This window comes from Lepisosteus platostomus, chromosome 21 (genome assembly GCF_059453375.1).
Source record: "Lepisosteus platostomus isolate fLepPlt1 chromosome 21, fLepPlt1.hap1, whole genome shotgun sequence".
NCBI classification, from domain to species: domain Eukaryota; kingdom Metazoa; phylum Chordata; class Actinopteri; order Semionotiformes; family Lepisosteidae; genus Lepisosteus; species Lepisosteus platostomus.
In genome coordinates this window covers 17,732,487-17,750,022 of record NC_142631.1, presented here as the reverse complement: position 1 = coordinate 17,750,022, position 17,536 = coordinate 17,732,487, and the positions used below count along the sequence as shown (strand labels likewise).

The 17,536-nt window shown below is 49.6% G+C and overlaps 3 protein-coding genes across 4 annotated transcripts in view; 1 reads left to right on the top strand and 2 right to left on the bottom strand.

The window, feature by feature from the left end:
- The window catches only part of eeig1b (estrogen-induced osteoclastogenesis regulator 1b), a 62,985-nt gene extending 55,964 nt beyond the window's left edge, over positions 1-7,021 (bottom strand). Inside the window, exons 1-2 of the mRNA XM_088615012.1 lie at positions 6,318-7,021; positions 5,779-6,208 (exon numbers count right to left, since the gene is read on the bottom strand). Coding sequence (XP_088471138.1) covers positions 5,779-5,924 — 146 coding nt within the window. The 5' untranslated portion in view covers positions 5,925-6,208; positions 6,318-7,021. The remainder of the gene's footprint in view (positions 1-5,778; positions 6,209-6,317) is intronic.
- Positions 7,022-9,075: 2,054 nt separating this feature from the next.
- naif1 (nuclear apoptosis inducing factor 1) lies at positions 9,076-12,954 on the bottom strand. The gene is made up of 3 exons (XM_088615387.1): positions 12,285-12,954; positions 11,228-11,281; positions 9,076-10,610 (listed from the first exon to the last, which is right to left on the bottom strand). The coding sequence occupies exons 1-3, from the start codon at positions 12,724-12,726 to the stop codon at positions 10,135-10,137; spliced, it is 972 nt and encodes a 323-aa protein (XP_088471513.1). The 5' UTR covers positions 12,727-12,954; the 3' UTR covers positions 9,076-10,134.
- A 3,219-nt stretch (positions 12,955-16,173) lies between these two features.
- Positions 16,174-17,536, top strand: part of LOC148644154 (mitochondrial adenyl nucleotide antiporter SLC25A25-B) — a 28,639-nt gene continuing 27,276 nt past the window's right edge. Inside the window, exon 1 of one of the 2 annotated variants that reach the window (XM_088615377.1) lies at positions 16,174-16,959. In XM_088615377.1, the coding sequence (XP_088471503.1) occupies positions 16,627-16,959 (333 nt within the window). In that variant the 5' untranslated portion in view covers positions 16,174-16,626. The remainder of the gene's footprint in view (positions 16,960-17,536) is intronic. The other variant, XM_088615378.1, reaches the window with a different exon arrangement.

Sequence of the window (17,536 nt, the reverse complement as noted above, 5' to 3'; positions counted from 1 at the left end):
ATTCAAGCCGGGCAAACTTCTCCCACAATACCACCTACGCTGCAAAATCTAGCAGCGGCAGCACGTTAGCAGATAAGCAGGCCGTTGGCTCCATAAAAGCTAGAAAAGACAGACAATTTAATTAATCAAATGTGACAGCTCGCCCTCATCTTCCTGTTATTCGCTCTCCACAGCTGAGCGGCCTCTTCAACACAAACAACCTCATCCGCGAGGACACGGAGAGAGAGACAGACGGGGGTCTTGGAAGAAACAAAAGCCTGCCTGTTAGCGATATCACTTTGCCTCAACTGCCCCTGAACACACTCCCTGAAACACACACACACGTTACTCACAACATAATTACGCAGACACCCCACCACCACCGTCCCACAAAAACCACCAATCTTTGAGCAGGACAAACAGCGCAGTGAGAGGGGGGTCACTCACTGCAGACAATAACGCAATGAGCTATGACATCACAGCCAGCCTGGGCTCCGCACAGACACTCTTTGTTGGACGCGCAGGGTGACACAGAGCGGGAGTGTGGACCAGCTGCCTGGTACCGCGGACGGGACGAGCCGTCCCCACAAGACACCGGCACGCGCTAGCGGGCAGTCGGCCCACCTGCTGCGGCATTCAAAGGCACGTCCAGCCACCCCCCAGGAATGGACAACGAAGAGGGAGGGGGCAAACGACACAGCAGCATCCACTGCAGGCCACACAGAGAGCCAGGGGGAACAGGAGGGGCGTTCCTCACTGACAGAAGAGGAAATGAGGGCAGCATGGTGCCAGTTTCTTCTTCAGAGCTAAGAAGACAAAAGCCAAACTGCGTGTTTGTGTTATATGATAACACTCTGCATGAAGTCCCCACTAACCTAAGAGCTGCATGCAAAACACCGCCGAGCGGACATCACTCAAGCTCTGGGCCGCAGACAGTTGAGCTGAGCCCAGGAACACCTGGTGTGTCGACTGCCTGTCCCCAGTCTTCTTCTGAGAGCTGCAGTTTCTCTTCTCTCTTTTCCATGAAGCTGTCTAGCATGCAGGGGGAACAGAAATCTCTTTCGGCTTGACCACATCCAACATGTTTGCTGTATCATTAACTCAGGCCAGGCCTGGATCCCTTTCTGATAAACACGTGCAGAGCCAGTAAGACACAGAATAAACACACCAAAGCACACAACTCTCTGGTTGCTACTGGTTAGTTTCCAGGTCCTATAAGCCACATGCAACAGGGAAGCAACCATACTCATTTTAATATCAAACATTGCCTGACTGCACATGCACCAGAAATGTCAACTACAAAGCAGCCAGCTCCTGTAAACCCTTTTCACTTGCAAAACCCAGATTTACTCAAACTACTGCGTATTAGAAGCCTTATCTTGCAATTCATTTCCACTGAAAGGAGAGGAATTACATACACACCTCCAATACCAGAGTGATAATTGCATCAGTTGTGATTTAGAATGGATAACTCACCCTGAACAGATAACATGGCTGTTTCTCACATGAACAGAGGGAGATTAGAAGTGTCCCATGAATTGACACGTCTGTGCAGGAAGGACAAAGCGATGATGCCCACTGGACAAGAAGCAGCAGGCACTGGAAACATGCCCAAGGATATTTCACATTACACAGAGGGCTTAGGGCAACAGTGGACTGCAAGTCCACAGACTGCAGTACAGTAATAGTACTGCTTGTGATCCAAATTCATGCAATAGCACTCATTTATCTCACTCATGCAGCTAATATCAGAACACAAGCAGCACAGCTAACGCGTGTAGAAATCAATACTTTATATTCAGAAAATCATGAAATGTCAAAACAAAATTAAAAGCACCACAATCTGATGCAATGCAGTGGCTTGTTGAGGGTGGTTATTCACACGCTGAATGTTCCCATCTATCCTTCCAAAACAGTTCCAGCCTGTAGAAATTAGTTAATTGAGCCGAGATGATACTCTTCGATCACATGCCTTTGTAAAGACAGAGTCGTCCTGCCAGGAGCAATAAGGAAGATTACTCATGCAGCTTCTTGTCTGTGCAGCTGGATTCTGGCTGGGGCAGCCAGCTGACTGCCACTCCCCATTGCAAAGTCGGGAGTAACTGTGGAGGTAACATATGGACTAGCTGGCCTGAAGTCAACAGTGGTCTGACGTAGTCATCCGTGTGATGCCACTGTGCTAGAATTAAAGACATTTAATGAGAACAGACCACGCCAGTACAGAAAAAAAGCCCAGGTGTTTGAAGCTGCTCTGTTTTATGCTTAGTGTTGTCTCATCTGCACGCCTGGGTTGCACATTTCCAGAATCCTGTCATTTTAAAAAGGGGGTGTGGGGGTACCCGAGTGAATAAGGGAACAAGGACATGTTTCTGAGGCCAAGTGCGCAAAGTCTGCTTGACGTGTAGCTGTGACTCCGGGTTTCAACAGCTCTGTTCCTACAGTACTGCCATCACCAACCCCTCCCCACCCACCCACACACAGAACAAAGACGTCTGGAAAATTAACGATCCCTTCGATGAAATAAAACGATCGATTTCAACTATAAACGGAGACGAGAAACAGTGGAGTGCTTCTTATTTTTAAATCTAGAAGTTTGGAGTGTGTTACACTGGAATTCAGTCGATTGAGTCTGTTATCAATTACTACCCAATACAGACGCTGGCCAGCTGGTGACCCGTCTCCCCACCCTGCAATATAGGCTTGATGAGAGCTTGTAAACACTCACCTGATCTCGAGCAGAAATACAGCTGAACTCCTTTCCTTCTCATGATAAAGAACCAAGCACATCACTTATCCCCTTTTCCTCCTTTTTTTTAAAAAAAAACTAAGATGAACAACTGATCGAAGCTAAATGAACTTTGCACACCCAGCAATTTAGGTATGTTAGTTTGAGACTGGAGTTGTGGTATTTGAAATATCCTGTTCTTGGGCCAAGTCTAGACTGCAAGATAAAAAGGGAACTGAACGAAACTTGAAAATATCACTAGCGCCACTTGCATCTTTTCTAATTAAAGACGAAAAACCACTCATTGGAGTCACTAGAGCTTCACACAACCTGCAATCACGTTATTGCAATTCCGGGTTCAGGACCAATTCTAACATACCTTTTATCATACTGTGAAAGGGGTGGTTTGCGGACATTTCTGGGGGTAAAACAGTTTTTAAAGATCATCCTATTTTCTTCCTTTGAGCAGCTTCTTATTTATCAGGCCTGAGTGAAATTCAAGGCAGTAACCATCTGGCATGCGACACAGCTCGAGTACAAGTAATGGAAAAACAAGAACACATTACAGTCGACACACTCGCTGTTTACCCAGCTGGCGAGAGACTGTTGCACAAAATTTCTTTGTTTCTGAAACTTTCTGAACTTTAGCCCAAACAGTGGGGCTCCTTCTCCTTTATTTGGATGATCTAACAGTGGTGCTCAGCCCCCTTTCCTGAAGGAACTCTCTCTTCTGTTTTTTTCTCCAGCTGAGTTCTTAATCACCGGCTAACTGATATCAGTTTTGTATTGGGGGCAGATTTGTAAATGTGCTTGTAACTCTTAAATGGTGAAATGGGGTTTGTAATTGGTTTAAACCTGGTTCCAATTTCAAGTTTCAAAACTGCCCCATGTCTGTTCATCATCAATTGATCAACTAGTAAAAGCTGCTGAGTCAGAACTAAGAGCAGGCAGGCCAAGAAGAGTTCAGCACAGGTCTGACGCTACTGGAAATTGTGACTTTGAAGCAGGGCTTAGTGATGCCCAAGACCGACCAAAGAAATGAGTTAAGTACAGTGGAGAGCTTGATCAGTGAGCATTCGCTGAAATCCACTACCCCACTTTGTCTGTGAGCCGAGACCTGAAAACGCCTGGCGATTCCAGGTTAGGTGGAAACATTCATCCATTTTCTCATCGTTTTATCCAATTAAGGGCTGCTGGAGCAAGGCAGGACACACCTTGGGCAGGACCCCAGTCCATCACAGGGCACACAGACACCCTCACTCACACCAGGGTCACTCTTCCCAGAAGCCAATTAACCCACCAGCACGACTTCAGACTGTGAACCCACTCAAACACAGGCAGAACACACAAACTCCACACAGACAGCACCCCAGGTCCAGAATTGAACCCAGGGCCCCAGCGCTGCCAGGCAGCAACACTAACCCCCCTGGAAAGAAAAGATGTAACGGTTAAATCCACACTGAAAAGCAAAAGGAAGAAAATCTTTTGGCTGTTGAGTGTGACAGCTGTTGAACAGGGTCTCCTCCATCTACCTTTCAGCGTGGAATTAACCACCACGTGTTCCCTTGAAGTGTTAGCAAGCCAGCTAATGAATGAGGTCGTCAATTAGCACTGGAGCAAAAAACAGCTACGACAGCGTCCCTCCAGGACCGGGACGGACTCTTGATCGCGGTATTTTTCAGAGACGACTGAAACATCGTAATTCATTCTGCGAAGCGAGAAAGACATTGGTCCAGATTCTGCCCAACGGGGTAAAACTCCCATTCTCAGCTGCCGTCCCGTCGATGGAATAAAACCCGCGTGTTAAAATGCCGAGACCAAGCCTTTCAACAAGGGCAAGCCAAAGATGGATCTGATGGATAGACACTTTATTAACCCCGCGGGGGAAATGGCAGAAATGGTAGCCGAGCGGCTGGGTGCCGCTGCTGAAAAACAAAAGTGGAAGTCCCTACTTTGACACGTTTGTAGCGCAGTAGGTTTCAAAGGGGACCGATACACACGCATCCCGTCCAAATTTTCGCCAACGAGAGTCTCTCTCGGACCTCCGCGTGCCGTGCCTGTGGACCTGGTTCCGATGGGGTCTGCAGCTCTGCGGTATGGATGTAACGCGAGTTGCAGAGGTCACGATTCCAAGCCACGGGGCGACTTCCAGGGAAGCAACACAGCAAGAGCACAACAGCTCACGAGTCTGCGCCTCCCCAGAGCCACGGAGCTCAGACTACACCCGCATTTCACAGAGGTGTTTACGCTTCATAAACAGTGAGGTGTTCGTGCTGAATTGGGTGAAATGATAAGGATAAGGAATCGCACGGAAGAAAACCGTTACAAACTTCCAAGGACAAAACACGGCAACAGCACACGAGTTATTTCCTCTAGGGCAGGAGAGGAGTAAAAAAAGTCTCCTCAGCTAAACTACAGCATGATCATAACAGCTATGGCGTTTCAGGCTGAACACCACTGCGTCTGTAGACTACGCATCCTTTCTACACAGAACAGAAATATATTTAAGTATATATTTAACGCTCACGACACTTTTAGGTTTTTCCTCAGCCAACAGTAGAACAGTGTCACTGAAGAGTTTCTTCTTGCTACTGCGAACGCTAAGGCAGACGGCAGACAAACAGGTTCCCCTGTCGCTTTCAGTGTCGGAAAAATAAGTTAAGTTTTCTCTAATTTTATATCCGAAGGCGCTGTTGCGAATTAGTGACGATTTCGTACACCTTTGTAAGAAACAAAAAGAAAGGCCGATCACGGCAAAGCATTTTAGCTTTCTGGCGAGCAAAATGTGGTTGAGTTGCTCAGATGCCTTAAACTGACTTGTCATCATCAGTCATCACCTGACACAATCGGTCCCGAGAAACAATTCAGGGCAGTCAATTCAATCCAGTTCAATCACCGACCCCGTGTACACGAACTGTCTAAACAAGACAGGGGAGGGGGGCACTTTTGTCACACTTATCATTTGCAATAAACTGGATTTATAGACAGACTGAAATATTAAAGCTGCACTCGCAGATGTTCGTATTCAAGCAGCTGGTCATCATCATCATCAATAACAATAATAATAATTATACCTGGACGATGAAGTAGCGAAGTCCCCTCCGTCCAAGAGCCGGATCTTGCAGAAGAGCATTCCATTGACAAACGGCACAGCCGTGAGCTCCTCCAGAGTAAAATTAGTCTGAAATTTGAATTTCTTCTTCTTCATTAAAAACGCCATTGACGAAGACAGGTCTGTGACTACTGGTCTTCAAACCCGATTCAGTGAGACCGCAGCGAGACGTATAAATAGTTCGTTTAAAAGAAAAAAAACAAATCAGTAACGAAACGATGAAGTTAAAAATAAAATCCAAATGGGAAAAGAAAAAAAAAGGTTAAACGAAAATAAAAAGTTTCTGGAGCATGGAGGTTAGCGGCGATTTTAATCTGGAGCTTGGAAATTTCTCTTAGGGAGTCCGTCTCGGATCAGCATCTCTGAATCGCCCGCAGCGAGTTCCGGCAAACCTGCAAGCATACAAGAAAAATCACTTAAAACGGACATTAACAAAGACACCCATGTGAAGTGCACGCAAAATTCAAAGGAAACAAAAACGAAACGATTATGCGAGTGTACCTGCGCGCTTGTATTTAATCCGGACAGCACGCCTCAGCGCACTGCTCGCTGAACTATCGCCTGTAACTTGAAAAACACCCCGCAAGACGGGTCCTCCAGGCTCCAGACGGTGCTCGGTGGGCGCTTGACGTGCCCTCGAAAGGCTCTGTTAGCAGAGGACCCTGTGGGGAGATGCTCCAACGTGCAAGAGTCTCCACAAACACTTGTGCGCAGCGAAGCGCAGAGCGGTCCCGGCAAATAATTTTGGTTACTGCGCCTCTTGTCGGCGCTCAAAACCGGTCTCGGTGCCCGGGGCTCCTCTTTTTTTAATTTTCCTGTGCGGATTTCTAGATGAGTCCTCCTGGTAGCTTCTCGCCTGCCTGCTCGCCCGCCAGGGGAGATGATCTCCTCCTCCAAGCGGTGCGCCGCGGTCTGCGCTCCTGCGCTGAATCACAATGAACGCGACTCGCTCGGTCTCATCCAGACTGCAGTCCTGCACACTGCCGCCCGCTGGCGAAACGGGAGCCAGCCTCCGGAAACCTAATGCCGGGCTTGATACCTCCAATTATTTAAAAAAAATAATGATCACAAACAGGCACCCAAATATTAGCGCCCGTGGCACAGGAACGCGACCGCTTCTCTTCGTGGCTCCACCACTCACTGGCCCGCAGTCACAAGCCCCCGGCCGGCATAAGCCCTCCTCCTCTCCCCGTGTGCAGGCAGCCAGGCGCCGCCTCCCAGCCCCGCACGTCACCGGCCCTGCGCACAGCCGAGCCCCGCCGGACTCGCGTTTCTTACGGAACCCACGCAACCCACGCAGCACGGCTTCTTCCCCACGACGGGCGTAGTGGCAAACGCAGAATACCACCGGCGAGAGACAACGCGAGCAGTTCTCATGGAAACTGCGCAGTTTGACTGGCCTGAGGGAGGACTGGGGGACGGGTGAGATTCACAACCACAAACCTCTACTACAGAGGAACTAAGAAGTTACTGCCGGCACTTTTGGAGCATTGCTGTGACAGCTTTTGGTGATATTTGTTAATAATACAAAATAATAGTAATGATTGTTTTTAAGTAGGGAGCTGCATCAGCATGCGTTGGCTGCAAAGGAACAAGTCAAGGTTTATTCCATGGTGAAAAGAGAAGAAAAGAAACGACGTTTCTGCTGTGGAGCCTTCTTCGGGTGTGTGAGAGATATATCGTTTGTCAGAGTTTGTCAACACTGACTTATTCATGGGTCATGCCAATAAAGCATCTTGAATTATATAGGCTTTTCCTATGTAGGACATAGAGAATTTTTCTCTCTCACACACGTGAAGCAGGCTCAATAGCCTTCTTATTATATAATATGCATATATATTATATGCATTATTATATAATATAGTATATGCATATAAATATTTAACATTATAATGCCCCCCCCCCCCGCGTGGCAATACATTCACAAAATTAAAATCAGTGAGGGTGGATGAATTTAAGTCAAAGATGATACTGTGATGTCATGTTATCATTGTCCTGGGAAGACTGCATCTGTGAGGAGCCTGTCAGGGGATTCAGACCGACCCGTGGCGCCCAGACTCGCGGACCAGTAAAATAACATCGACAGGCCAGGAGCACGTCTGCAGCTCTCGATCCGGAAACCTTGTGAAACGCTAAAAATAAAGGTTTAAACATAACGTTGGGGAGCCACGTGAAAGAGAGGGGGAGAAACTTTGTCTAGAGCGCCACCTGCTGTCTGAATTAAGTCATATCCGTTCGTATCACGAAGCGGGCTGATGCTCAGAGGTGGATGGGTGCCATACTCACTAAACAGTACTTTCCATTGTCTTACTCGGATTCAAAGTCGTACAGCTGCCAAATAATACCGTGTTATGATAATAAGACTTATATTTGGGTGGAAAGTGATATCCTCTTAATCGTTTGTCTAATTTACCAGGCACTCAGACTGGGGTTTTTCAAACGTAGGTGTGTAGCTAATCACGCAGATCCAGCGCACAATGAAAGAATATCCCCATTAGCACTCGCGTTCAAATTGCTGAAGCACACTTGTAATCTTGGCACGTACAAACAGACTGTACAAATCACACAGCTGAGCAGTCACAGCCAACGATGTTTTCAGTAACTCCATGGACAGGGCTCTCAAACTGAGCTCCTGGGAGGCCTGTTGTCGTCTGGTTCTGTTCCAGCCCCGTCCTCAGCTACAGAGGTGGTCTGATTTTTTATTTCGCTGCGCGACTGGAATACATCTACCCAGGCTCTGAGGTAATTTGTATGTAACTATCCTTTTAATGAAAGGATTGTTTTGACTAATCAAATGCAAAAGACCTCAGGAAGAGTCTTATACAAGTCTAATATAGAAAAGGATCACATATCTATAATTTCTTCATCTTGAACCGTCATGCCTTGAAATCCAGAGTTTGAGGTGGGCAGGACGACCGTGTAAAGCCAGGCTCCGTGTGTGTGTGTGTGTGTGTGTGTGTGTGTTCTCAGCGGAAAGAAAGCTCTCCCAGTGCTGAGAAGGAGGTCCAGGTCTCACAGTGTCAAAGTGCAGAAACTGCAGGGACTAAAATCATTTTATTACAAGGGCATCCATAAGCTGGCTCAACAAAGTGTATCTCATATCATGGCAGTCATGTAGAAGGCTGGCTTTTTAACCCAGGGAGCAGAGATGCTGCGATAAAACTGTAGAATTCCACGGTCCGTGGGCAGAGTTACCTTCGACATTGCAGAACCCCAGAGACAGATCAAAATCGTGAGTTCATGTAAAAAAAGGACAGTGTAACAGGAGGCATCATTTTTTTATTGGAGAAGGAAAAAAAAAAGGGAAAACGAAACAAGAGTCGATAAGACGCCCGACTGAATGCATTCCTCCCTCTTCTCACTTCTGCAGGGATAAAAAATAAAAATACAAAGGGGGGAAGGCAGTAATAAAAAGAACTAGGCAAGTGCTGAAATAACAGTTCAAGCCAAGATGAGCTGAGTGTTGTCCCAGATTTAATAAAACCCTGACAACGACCCCCCCAGCCCCAAAGCCCCCCCCCCCCGCGCCGGCGTGACGGACCCGGACACACACTACACGGGGCGGGATGCCACGGGCCACACCGTGTCTCTTTCCGCACAGCGCTCCTGACACCGCCAGGGGGAGCTCCTGCACAACAAATCACCCCGGACACGGTCAGACACGGTCAGCCACGGTCGCCTGTCTGTATTCGGCCCCCGTTCCCAGCACGCCCACAGGGGTCTGGGGTAGTGTAAGAGAGGTCTGTCATGATCTACACCTCTTCCTTTGTACCGGCTTTCCGAGAGAAAGGTGCCCGTCATCGGGCTGGGGTTATTTGAGGTCCGCACAGGTCTCAGGAGCGAGTGAATACCGACCGTTCACCATTGCCGAACTGCATTTGAAAAAAAAAAAACTTGTGAAATTGCAACTCTCACTCATGTACAGCAGACAGTTACACTTAATACCCTCCCCACCCCCACCAAAACGAAAGTCCACACCAGGATGAGGGTGGCTCCCACAGGGCAGTTAGGTCCAACCGCGTGCGCCAAGCCTGGTGTTCCTGTCGTCCTCGGCCAGGCAGGGGCTTGCACAGAGGCGCGAAGGTCGCCTTCCAGATGCCCTCCAGCCAGGGGGCTGCGCAACCAGCGCACCGCTCATACAGCGTGATGCATCTTGGTGCTCGCTGGAGGAACAAAAAAAAGTCCGGAATCCCTATTAACTTTTCAATAAATGCACTACAGAGCACTGCCTCGGCGCCGCAACCGGCAATTCTTCTCTTTGTGTGCGAACGAACGAGAGTCTGGCCCCGCCTGGCCCGCCCAGGCCCGCGATGGCGTCCTACTGCGCGTCCTCCTCCGGCGCCGGGGGCCTTGGTTTGGGCTCGCCGGCGTCTGTGCCGGGCCCCGGGGCCGGGCTGGCGCCGGAGCTCTGCAGGAACTTGCGGAAGTCCTTCAGCGCCGGGCGCAGCATCTGAATGAGGGCGATGAGCGCGGCCTGCGTGCCCTCCAGCGCCTGGGCCTGGCGCTCCTGGGCGCAGGCCTGCGCCTCCTGCGAGCGGCGGATCATCTGCAGCAGGTCGTTCTGGGTCTCCAGGTGCTGCGCGATCTCCCGCACGTGCAGGTTGGTCACCTTCTGCTCCTGCAGCAGCTTGGCCGAGTTGAGGGCGATGCGGCTCTTCAGCTCCTGGGGCTTGATGGCGCACTCGGCCTGGGCCGAGATCATCTCCACCGGGGTCTCCGTCGCCACGGCGGCGGGGGCTTCGGTCGTGCAGTACTCCACCACCCCTTCCTCCAGCGCGTGGTAGGTGGTCTCGGCTGCCGGCGTGAAGAAGCAACAGACAAACACTGAGAAGGCTCTGGAGTCTGGCCATCGCAGGGCACACACACTCACAAACTCCACACAGACACACACACTCACACACACACACGGGTCAATTTGGGGACCATGTGGGGAGAACATACAAACTCCACACCGACAGCACCCCAGGAACTGAACCCCGGACCTCGGGGCAGCAGCACAGGGATGCTCACCACTACACCTGTGTGCCACCCAGGGCTCAACACGGTCCTGCAGTGGAATGTATTCCTTCTGAACACATTATTCTGGACTAACGCACAGGATCTGCGCTGGACTCTCCGCGCAAAAACTTCAACTCCATCCAGGAGCTCCAGGTTTAGTATTATCCAATGCCAGTAGGTCAGGAAACAAGAATACTTAAATAACAAAGACATTTAATTTGAATGTACTCATTTGACACAAAGGGACCACATTAACACTATTTTTTTTTTTTTCATTTTGAGCATGGCAACAATCGAATCCTTGGGCTGTCCTCGTCTGCGTCCGCTGGCCTCATGCTCACCTAACAGAGGGGCCACCTGGCTTCTCGGGAATGGCTCAGGTGTAAAAACAACTCTTAAGAAAAATGTTTTACCTTCTAGCGCTTTCTGTACTTCACAAGCTGCCGAAGAGGAAGCCGTCTGAATGTCTGCAAGTTAAAAATAAAGACGGTGAGTCCCTGCCTCGCTGAGAGACCCTGCAGGGCCTGGCCTGCTCCCTGCAGCACTGTACTGGTGCAGCAGAGCACACTGGGCACCCTGCACCTCTGCTGCGCAGTCACTGGCTCGTCCAGTACATCAGCTCTGAAAGCAGGAGCCAGAGGAAGCCAGCAGGTGGAACATGAAGAAAAGTGCATCTGAAACCAGGAACAGGAAACACTTCTTCGCTTTTTATTTTGACTCATGAGGGGAGTCAGCTTAACTCCTTGTGACACATGGATTTCCTGAGCACCTCACAAAACTACCATCATTAGGGAGCAAACATCCTTGAATTAGAGGCCACAACACATAAACCCGACTACAGTTCTACCCAGAACAGAGAAGTGTTCGTCTGCGGTGCGTTTATCCCGAAGCTCAGCCTCCTAAGCGTCACCGCCGCCCAGACGCTGGTCTGTACAGCCCGATAACTGTACACGTGTAATCTGAACCGCGCAACTATTAATAGCGCGACTCATATGAGTCTCAGACTGTGACACAGGTGCGATTTTGAAGACGGCATCCAATCGCAAAAGGCCCCACCTACTGACACATGAAAGAAATCACGAGGAGGCGTGAGACTTTGTCTCCCAGGCAGTTAACTCGGCTGCTTTATTTACTCTGCAAAAGCCGAGTCCGGCGCCTAAACGTTTGAGGCTGATGTTGCAGTGCAATGAAAAGGACGTCTCCTCTAGGCTGGGAAAACGTGAACGAGCTCGACTTTCGAGACGTGCTAACGCCAGTGCAGAACAGCGTTGCAACCGTGCGCTTCTTATTGCGTGTATTGTTTTCTTTTTTTAACTAACATTTTCAAAAGCCACTTCTATAGCTGTTCCTGTTCGCGTTGTTAGCCATCTCCGGCAATGCACAGCTCTGTATATTCTCTGAGTGACCGGGTATGAAAGGGATGTCTCTCTCCCCGTGCACTGACGGAGCCGGTGTTCACGGCGCACTTACTCTGGGTCAGAGTCACTGTGGTGGCCGAGCTCATGGGCACGGGCACCGTGATCTCCGTGCCCCCGTCCCCCGCAGGTAGGCTGATGATGGTCGCCTCCCCCAGCAGGTTGCAGATGCGCTGCTGCATGGAGGTGAGGATCACCGGCACCGAGGTGCAGTCGCCGGACCCCTCCATCGCCGCCCGCGCCTGGGCCACCTTCCGCCGGACCTCGGTCTTCAGGTCCGACCACTTCTTCTTGACCTCGGCCAGCTCCCGCAGGCAGGTCGTCACGGCGTTCACCCGCTTCAGGATCTCGACCCACGCGTTGTTCTTGGTGATGTGTGTGACACCGGCATTGAAGTGGTTAACCAGGACGTGCTTCTGTTTCTCCATCTCCTCCACTATAATCTCCACCTCCCGCTCCGAGAAATTCATTTTCCTCTTCTTGGCCTGAGATGCCATTTTATTAGAAATTCTTCTTTTTTTAAGAATAATGTACGTAATGTGCGTAGAAACCGTGGGATTTACTCTATAGATCTGCGCAGCGTAATGGCTTCCAGAATCGACTTCTTCCTCTTGCAGGCAACGTTTACGTCCGTAATGGCTCGGGCCCCGCCCATCTCCGCACGCCGCGGTTTCATTGGTTGGGGCCCGGGGGGCTCCCCCTCGGTTCCCTTCAGCGATTCGCACGCCAGCCTGTCAATCACAGGAAGCGTAGGCGCCATTGAGGCCCCGTTGAGCAGACGAGCACTCGGGGGAGCAGCGAGTGTGCAGTCTGGGCGCTGTGTGTAGAAGCGGTCGGAAAGGCATTTTAAGCCGACTGCTGTTTATTTTTTGTACGCAAAGTTTTTTTTTTTATAACAATCTCTGTACCGCATCTAATCGCGGCGGCTTTCGAAACCTGTGTGGGATTTTTTTCGGTCTGTAAAATAACCTTGTAAAAAATAAAAAAAAGGCTTCGTGAGTTGTCCCCCCCGCCCCCATCTCCGTTGATGCTACTAAATTATACGCATCTTTGCGGATATTTAAGCTAACGGGAGTGATCCGCTTTAAAGACAGCTTTTCATTTTGCTAAAGGTTGTAGTTGCTCTTGGCGGTTTTAATTCTGCACAGCCCTGGTTGTAATGGGTAACTGAGCGTGTAGCCTCTGTTTGCTTTTATAAATGGGTTTCACGTTGTACGCTACTTCAAATACAAATATTGAAAAATAGTGTTAAATGTTTACGCCTAGGAAAATATGTCCTTTAACTTTGTAATTTATTCTCAGGTTATCAAATATGGTCTTACCTTCTAATATCCACTTACACTGTATCTCTGTACCAACTTGTTTTGCAAGAAGAGATTTTTATCATCTAACAAACCTCCGGCTGCTTTCATCTTTCTACTGTTTACAGCTACAGCCTCCACCCAGTGAGGAAGTTATTGCACAGATGCCTCTAAACTCTGATAGTTTGTTTGTAAACAGCCATCGCCTTTGCTGGAGAAAAAACTCCCCAAGATAATCTGAACTGTTCACTTTGCACGAATGGTGAATGCTAAAACGTTTTAAAACCAGCAGAAACTCCACTGTCATAAATGTTTTTATTTTTAAAGAGACCGGGCACGGGGGTTGGTTTATTTTTGGTTATTAAATTCGACATCTCGAAATGCTCATGTGCCTCTTTGTGCTCTGTGAGAGAGGTTACAGATGAATGGAAAAGCCAAGAAAAATCTTCTGGACACATTTCCTAATTTGGGATGATTTGCACAAAAAAAACAGCACTGCAGGTTACATCATATAAGTAGTATTTCTTACACAAAACACCTACTTCTGCTACTCGCCTGGAGAAGGAGGCAGGGCTACAGCGCAGAGCCGGTGATAATCTGCACTGCTCCCTGCGATTTTGTAGAATTTCTGCCAATAGATGCAGATTTTCATGTTTGCAAATCATACTAAACCAAATTTCAGAGCATGACAAAAGTACACAGAAACATAAAATCTTAAATCTATGAGAGTTTCTGATTCCTAATATGCTCACAAAACCATCTGGAAATGTTGATCCTCTATAAGCGGTGAGTAGATCTTGAACAGCTTGTGGCTCTGGACTGTGTTGAGGAGTACAGTGTGTCGGTCTGAAGTGCGTGTTCCACTGGTTTTCACTGTCTGACCGGAAGGTGTCACAGGGGGTGAGCAGGTCAGCCCTGTCCATCATTGGAACATTTTTACAACTCGCTGTCTCAGGAAGGCTGGAAGTATCGTTAAGCACACCAGTCATCCTGGTTTCTCACTTTTCTCCCCCTTCCCTCTGGTCAGCGTTGTAGGAACATAAAGGCACAAACCTCTAGATTCAGAGAGAGTTTCTTCCCACAAGCTGTCAGATTACCGAACTCCACCCCTTCCCCTGGCTCACACGGATGTGTTTTTATCACGCTGCTTGTCTGACTTTTTTTAAGATGATGTTATTTAACTTGCAGTTGCTGCTGCTGTTCTGTGTTTTAAGTTTGGTGCTTACTTGATGTCTATGTATCAGAGCAGACATGCAAATAAGCATTTCATTGCACTTGAGCGCATGAGAAGTACACTGAACTGAGCTCGGAACTGGGACCTGTGGGTTGCCTTAGCTGGGGAAGGTGAAGGACATCTGGCTGACCATCCTCTAACCAGATCTATATTTCTTGCCACTGAGAACTGATCTGTTTTTCTGGGGTTCCTTTACCTTGGCCAAGTGATCTTGTTAGTTATCTGTCCGTATCCCTGACTATATGGCAGTCAGTGCTGTCACACCAAGGACAGCAGTTGTATGTCTTGCAGCCTTATAAAAAGCTCTGTTTCGGGGGCAGCAGTGCAAACACAGAAGGTGAGCCTGTGCTGTTTGAGGGGTGGGGGTTCCCCAATACTTTTAAGAGTAAAGTATTGTGCAATGATTTTATTCGCCCTCCTCTCTACGTGCAACTATCTTTACTCCAGCCCGAGGCTAGGAATGTGCTTCTTAGACTTTCAACACCCTTGTAAAATGTAATTTAAAAAGACTTGCCTCACTGTTTACTTAAATTCAATGTTGAGGGGCTTATCTTACAAGAGTAAATGACCTTTGAAACACAAATTGTAGTGTGGGGTGTCTTTTCACATTAAGAGAGTACTAGACTAGGTCTTCATTTGGTCCTGTAGATATGCATCCAGGATTCACTCTCGTAATACAACTGATGGATGCATGCTGGTATTACAGCACAAGATGGGTTCCTGCAGAACACAAGCAGTTCCATCTTGTCGGGTAGGTTTTCAGGAGCATCAACGCACCATGTCTTCAAAGACCCCAGCGAGCTGAATTCAGCAGCGCGGTGGGGGGTAGTTCCTGACATCCACTTTTAATACCCTTGGGCTGATTTTATCAGCACACTTGAGAACCCACGGTGATTAAATCGCGGTTGCAATGCTGTTTAAAATTAAATTAAGTCCGAAATCCCGTCAGACGTTTTCACTAATTGATGTGTATTTTTTCTTATTCATGTGCGCCATCTGACTTCTTTTTTTTTCTATCGCTCTTCACTCTTGCGATTCGAGGAATCAGCCTTACGCTGCAATCCCAAAAATTGCATCATGTTACACAATGAAGGCGTCATTTCTTTGCAGCAGGCGACAGAGAAAAACCGGCGTCCCCATAAGCTATTTTGCAACATTGTGATTGGAATGCCTAGTACACGCAATACCTAGAGTCTTTTTGTTTCCCCCACAGTTACAAGTGAAACTCTTGAAGAGGGTCTATGCAAGCACAGTTGTCTCGGCCGTGTGACAAAAACGTGCTTTGGTAAGGAGAGGGGCGGGGCGTGTGGCCTCCGGAGGAGGACACGGGGGAGGGCGATTGGCTGCGAGGCCCGTCGATCCGCGCCGGGCCCCGCCCACCCCGCCGGCAGCCGGTGACTCACTTCCTGGATCCGGCCTCCACTCACCGGCGTCTGTCGGCCGTCTCAGCTGTCAGGACCCAGAGCCAAGCCCGCCCGGACCCGTCCCGCACACAGACCCGGCCCTCGGGAGCGGAGCTGCCAGTCCTGGGAGGGAAACGGACCGATCGGAGCAGATCGGGGCCCGAGTCCGAGTGTGTAATTGAGGAGGAGCAGAGACCGCTGTCCCGGAGCCCACACTCCGCCCGCTGGGGCAGAGGGGAGATTCAGACTGGGATTTCCGAAACTGTGCAGCAATTATTCCCTTTCTCTCCCTCCTCCTCCTCCTTTTTTTAAGGTTCATTCATTTATTTATTTTTTATTTATTTTAAAACACAAGTCCTCACGCGTCCGGCGTTGAGCCAGAAACGGTAGCGAAGCCAACAGGACGGGAAAGAAAGGAGGGAAAAAGAAGAAACATCTGTCTGTAGAGACACCAGAGCGATGGAGCAGCACAGGCCGGTGCTCGGCGGCGTCTTCTGCCAGTGCGACCCGGTGGATCCCGGACCCGGTTCGGGACCCGGCTCGGACCCCGGCGGCGGGGCGGGCACCCCCCGCCCGCCCCGGCCCCCGGAGCCGCCGGCCGGGCCCGAGCCGGAACCGAGCCCGAACCCGAACCCCGGCGGCTGGGACCCGGAGCACGAGCACGAGCGCGAGCACCGCCTGAAGGTCCTGTTCCAGATCCTGGACGTGAACCAGGACGGCGGCATCTGCGTGAACGACCTCACCATCGGGCTCCCGAGGCTGGGCGTGCACCGCACCGAGAAGGAGCTCAGGGTGAGTGGAGCGGGGGTCCGAGCGGGGGTCCGCCCGGCCGCCAGGCTCGCTGGGTCTAAGGTTTACTTTAATGTCGTGTCTCGCACGGTTCGGTTCCGAGCAAAACGCAGTCGCCCGCAAACACCCTCTCGAAGAAGTTGTCGATCTGCCGCGGGTTTAATACACCCGAGGAGAAGCGGTCGCGGTGGTCTCGCACGGTCTAGGGTAAAAGTTTAGACATTTTTATAAATGCAACAACTATTATAAGGATGATAATATCGCGACAGAGGTATATGCGGTTGGGAGATGCCAACATGTCGCACGTTTTAAGACGGCTACACAGGTGTTTTCTGTGTAGTGGTCTTCCAAAGCACTGGAATGTGTCACGAAACAGGAATGACTTGTTGCCAATAACTCCTATGCTCGGAGAAGCCGGTGGCGATCAGGGCTAGAGCTGTTCGGAGTGTGTGTGCTTTACTGGTGACATTGGTCTGGTCTGGAGTGTCAGTGTGTGGACGTGTTGCAGGGGGGGATGTCTCTGATGTGTCCTGTGGTGGGACAGCGCTCTGTCCCCCAGCAGCTGCAGGAAGGAAAGAAG

What these genes read in the sequence shown, in the direction of transcription:
- naif1 (XM_088615387.1), bottom strand. Translation starts at nt 12,726, where the DNA reads ATGGCATCTCAGGCCAAGAAGAGGAAAATGAATTTCTCGGAGCGGGAG. An exon ending in CACAGTGACTCTGACCCAGA is followed by an intron (nt 11,282 to 12,284) that starts GTAAGTGCGCCG and finishes TTTAACTTGCAG; the next exon opens with ACATTCAGACGGCTTCCTCT. An exon ending in AGTACAGAAAGCGCTAGAAG is followed by an intron (nt 10,611 to 11,227) that starts GTAAAACATTTT and finishes TCACGCCGGCAG; the next exon opens with CCGAGACCACCTACCACGCG.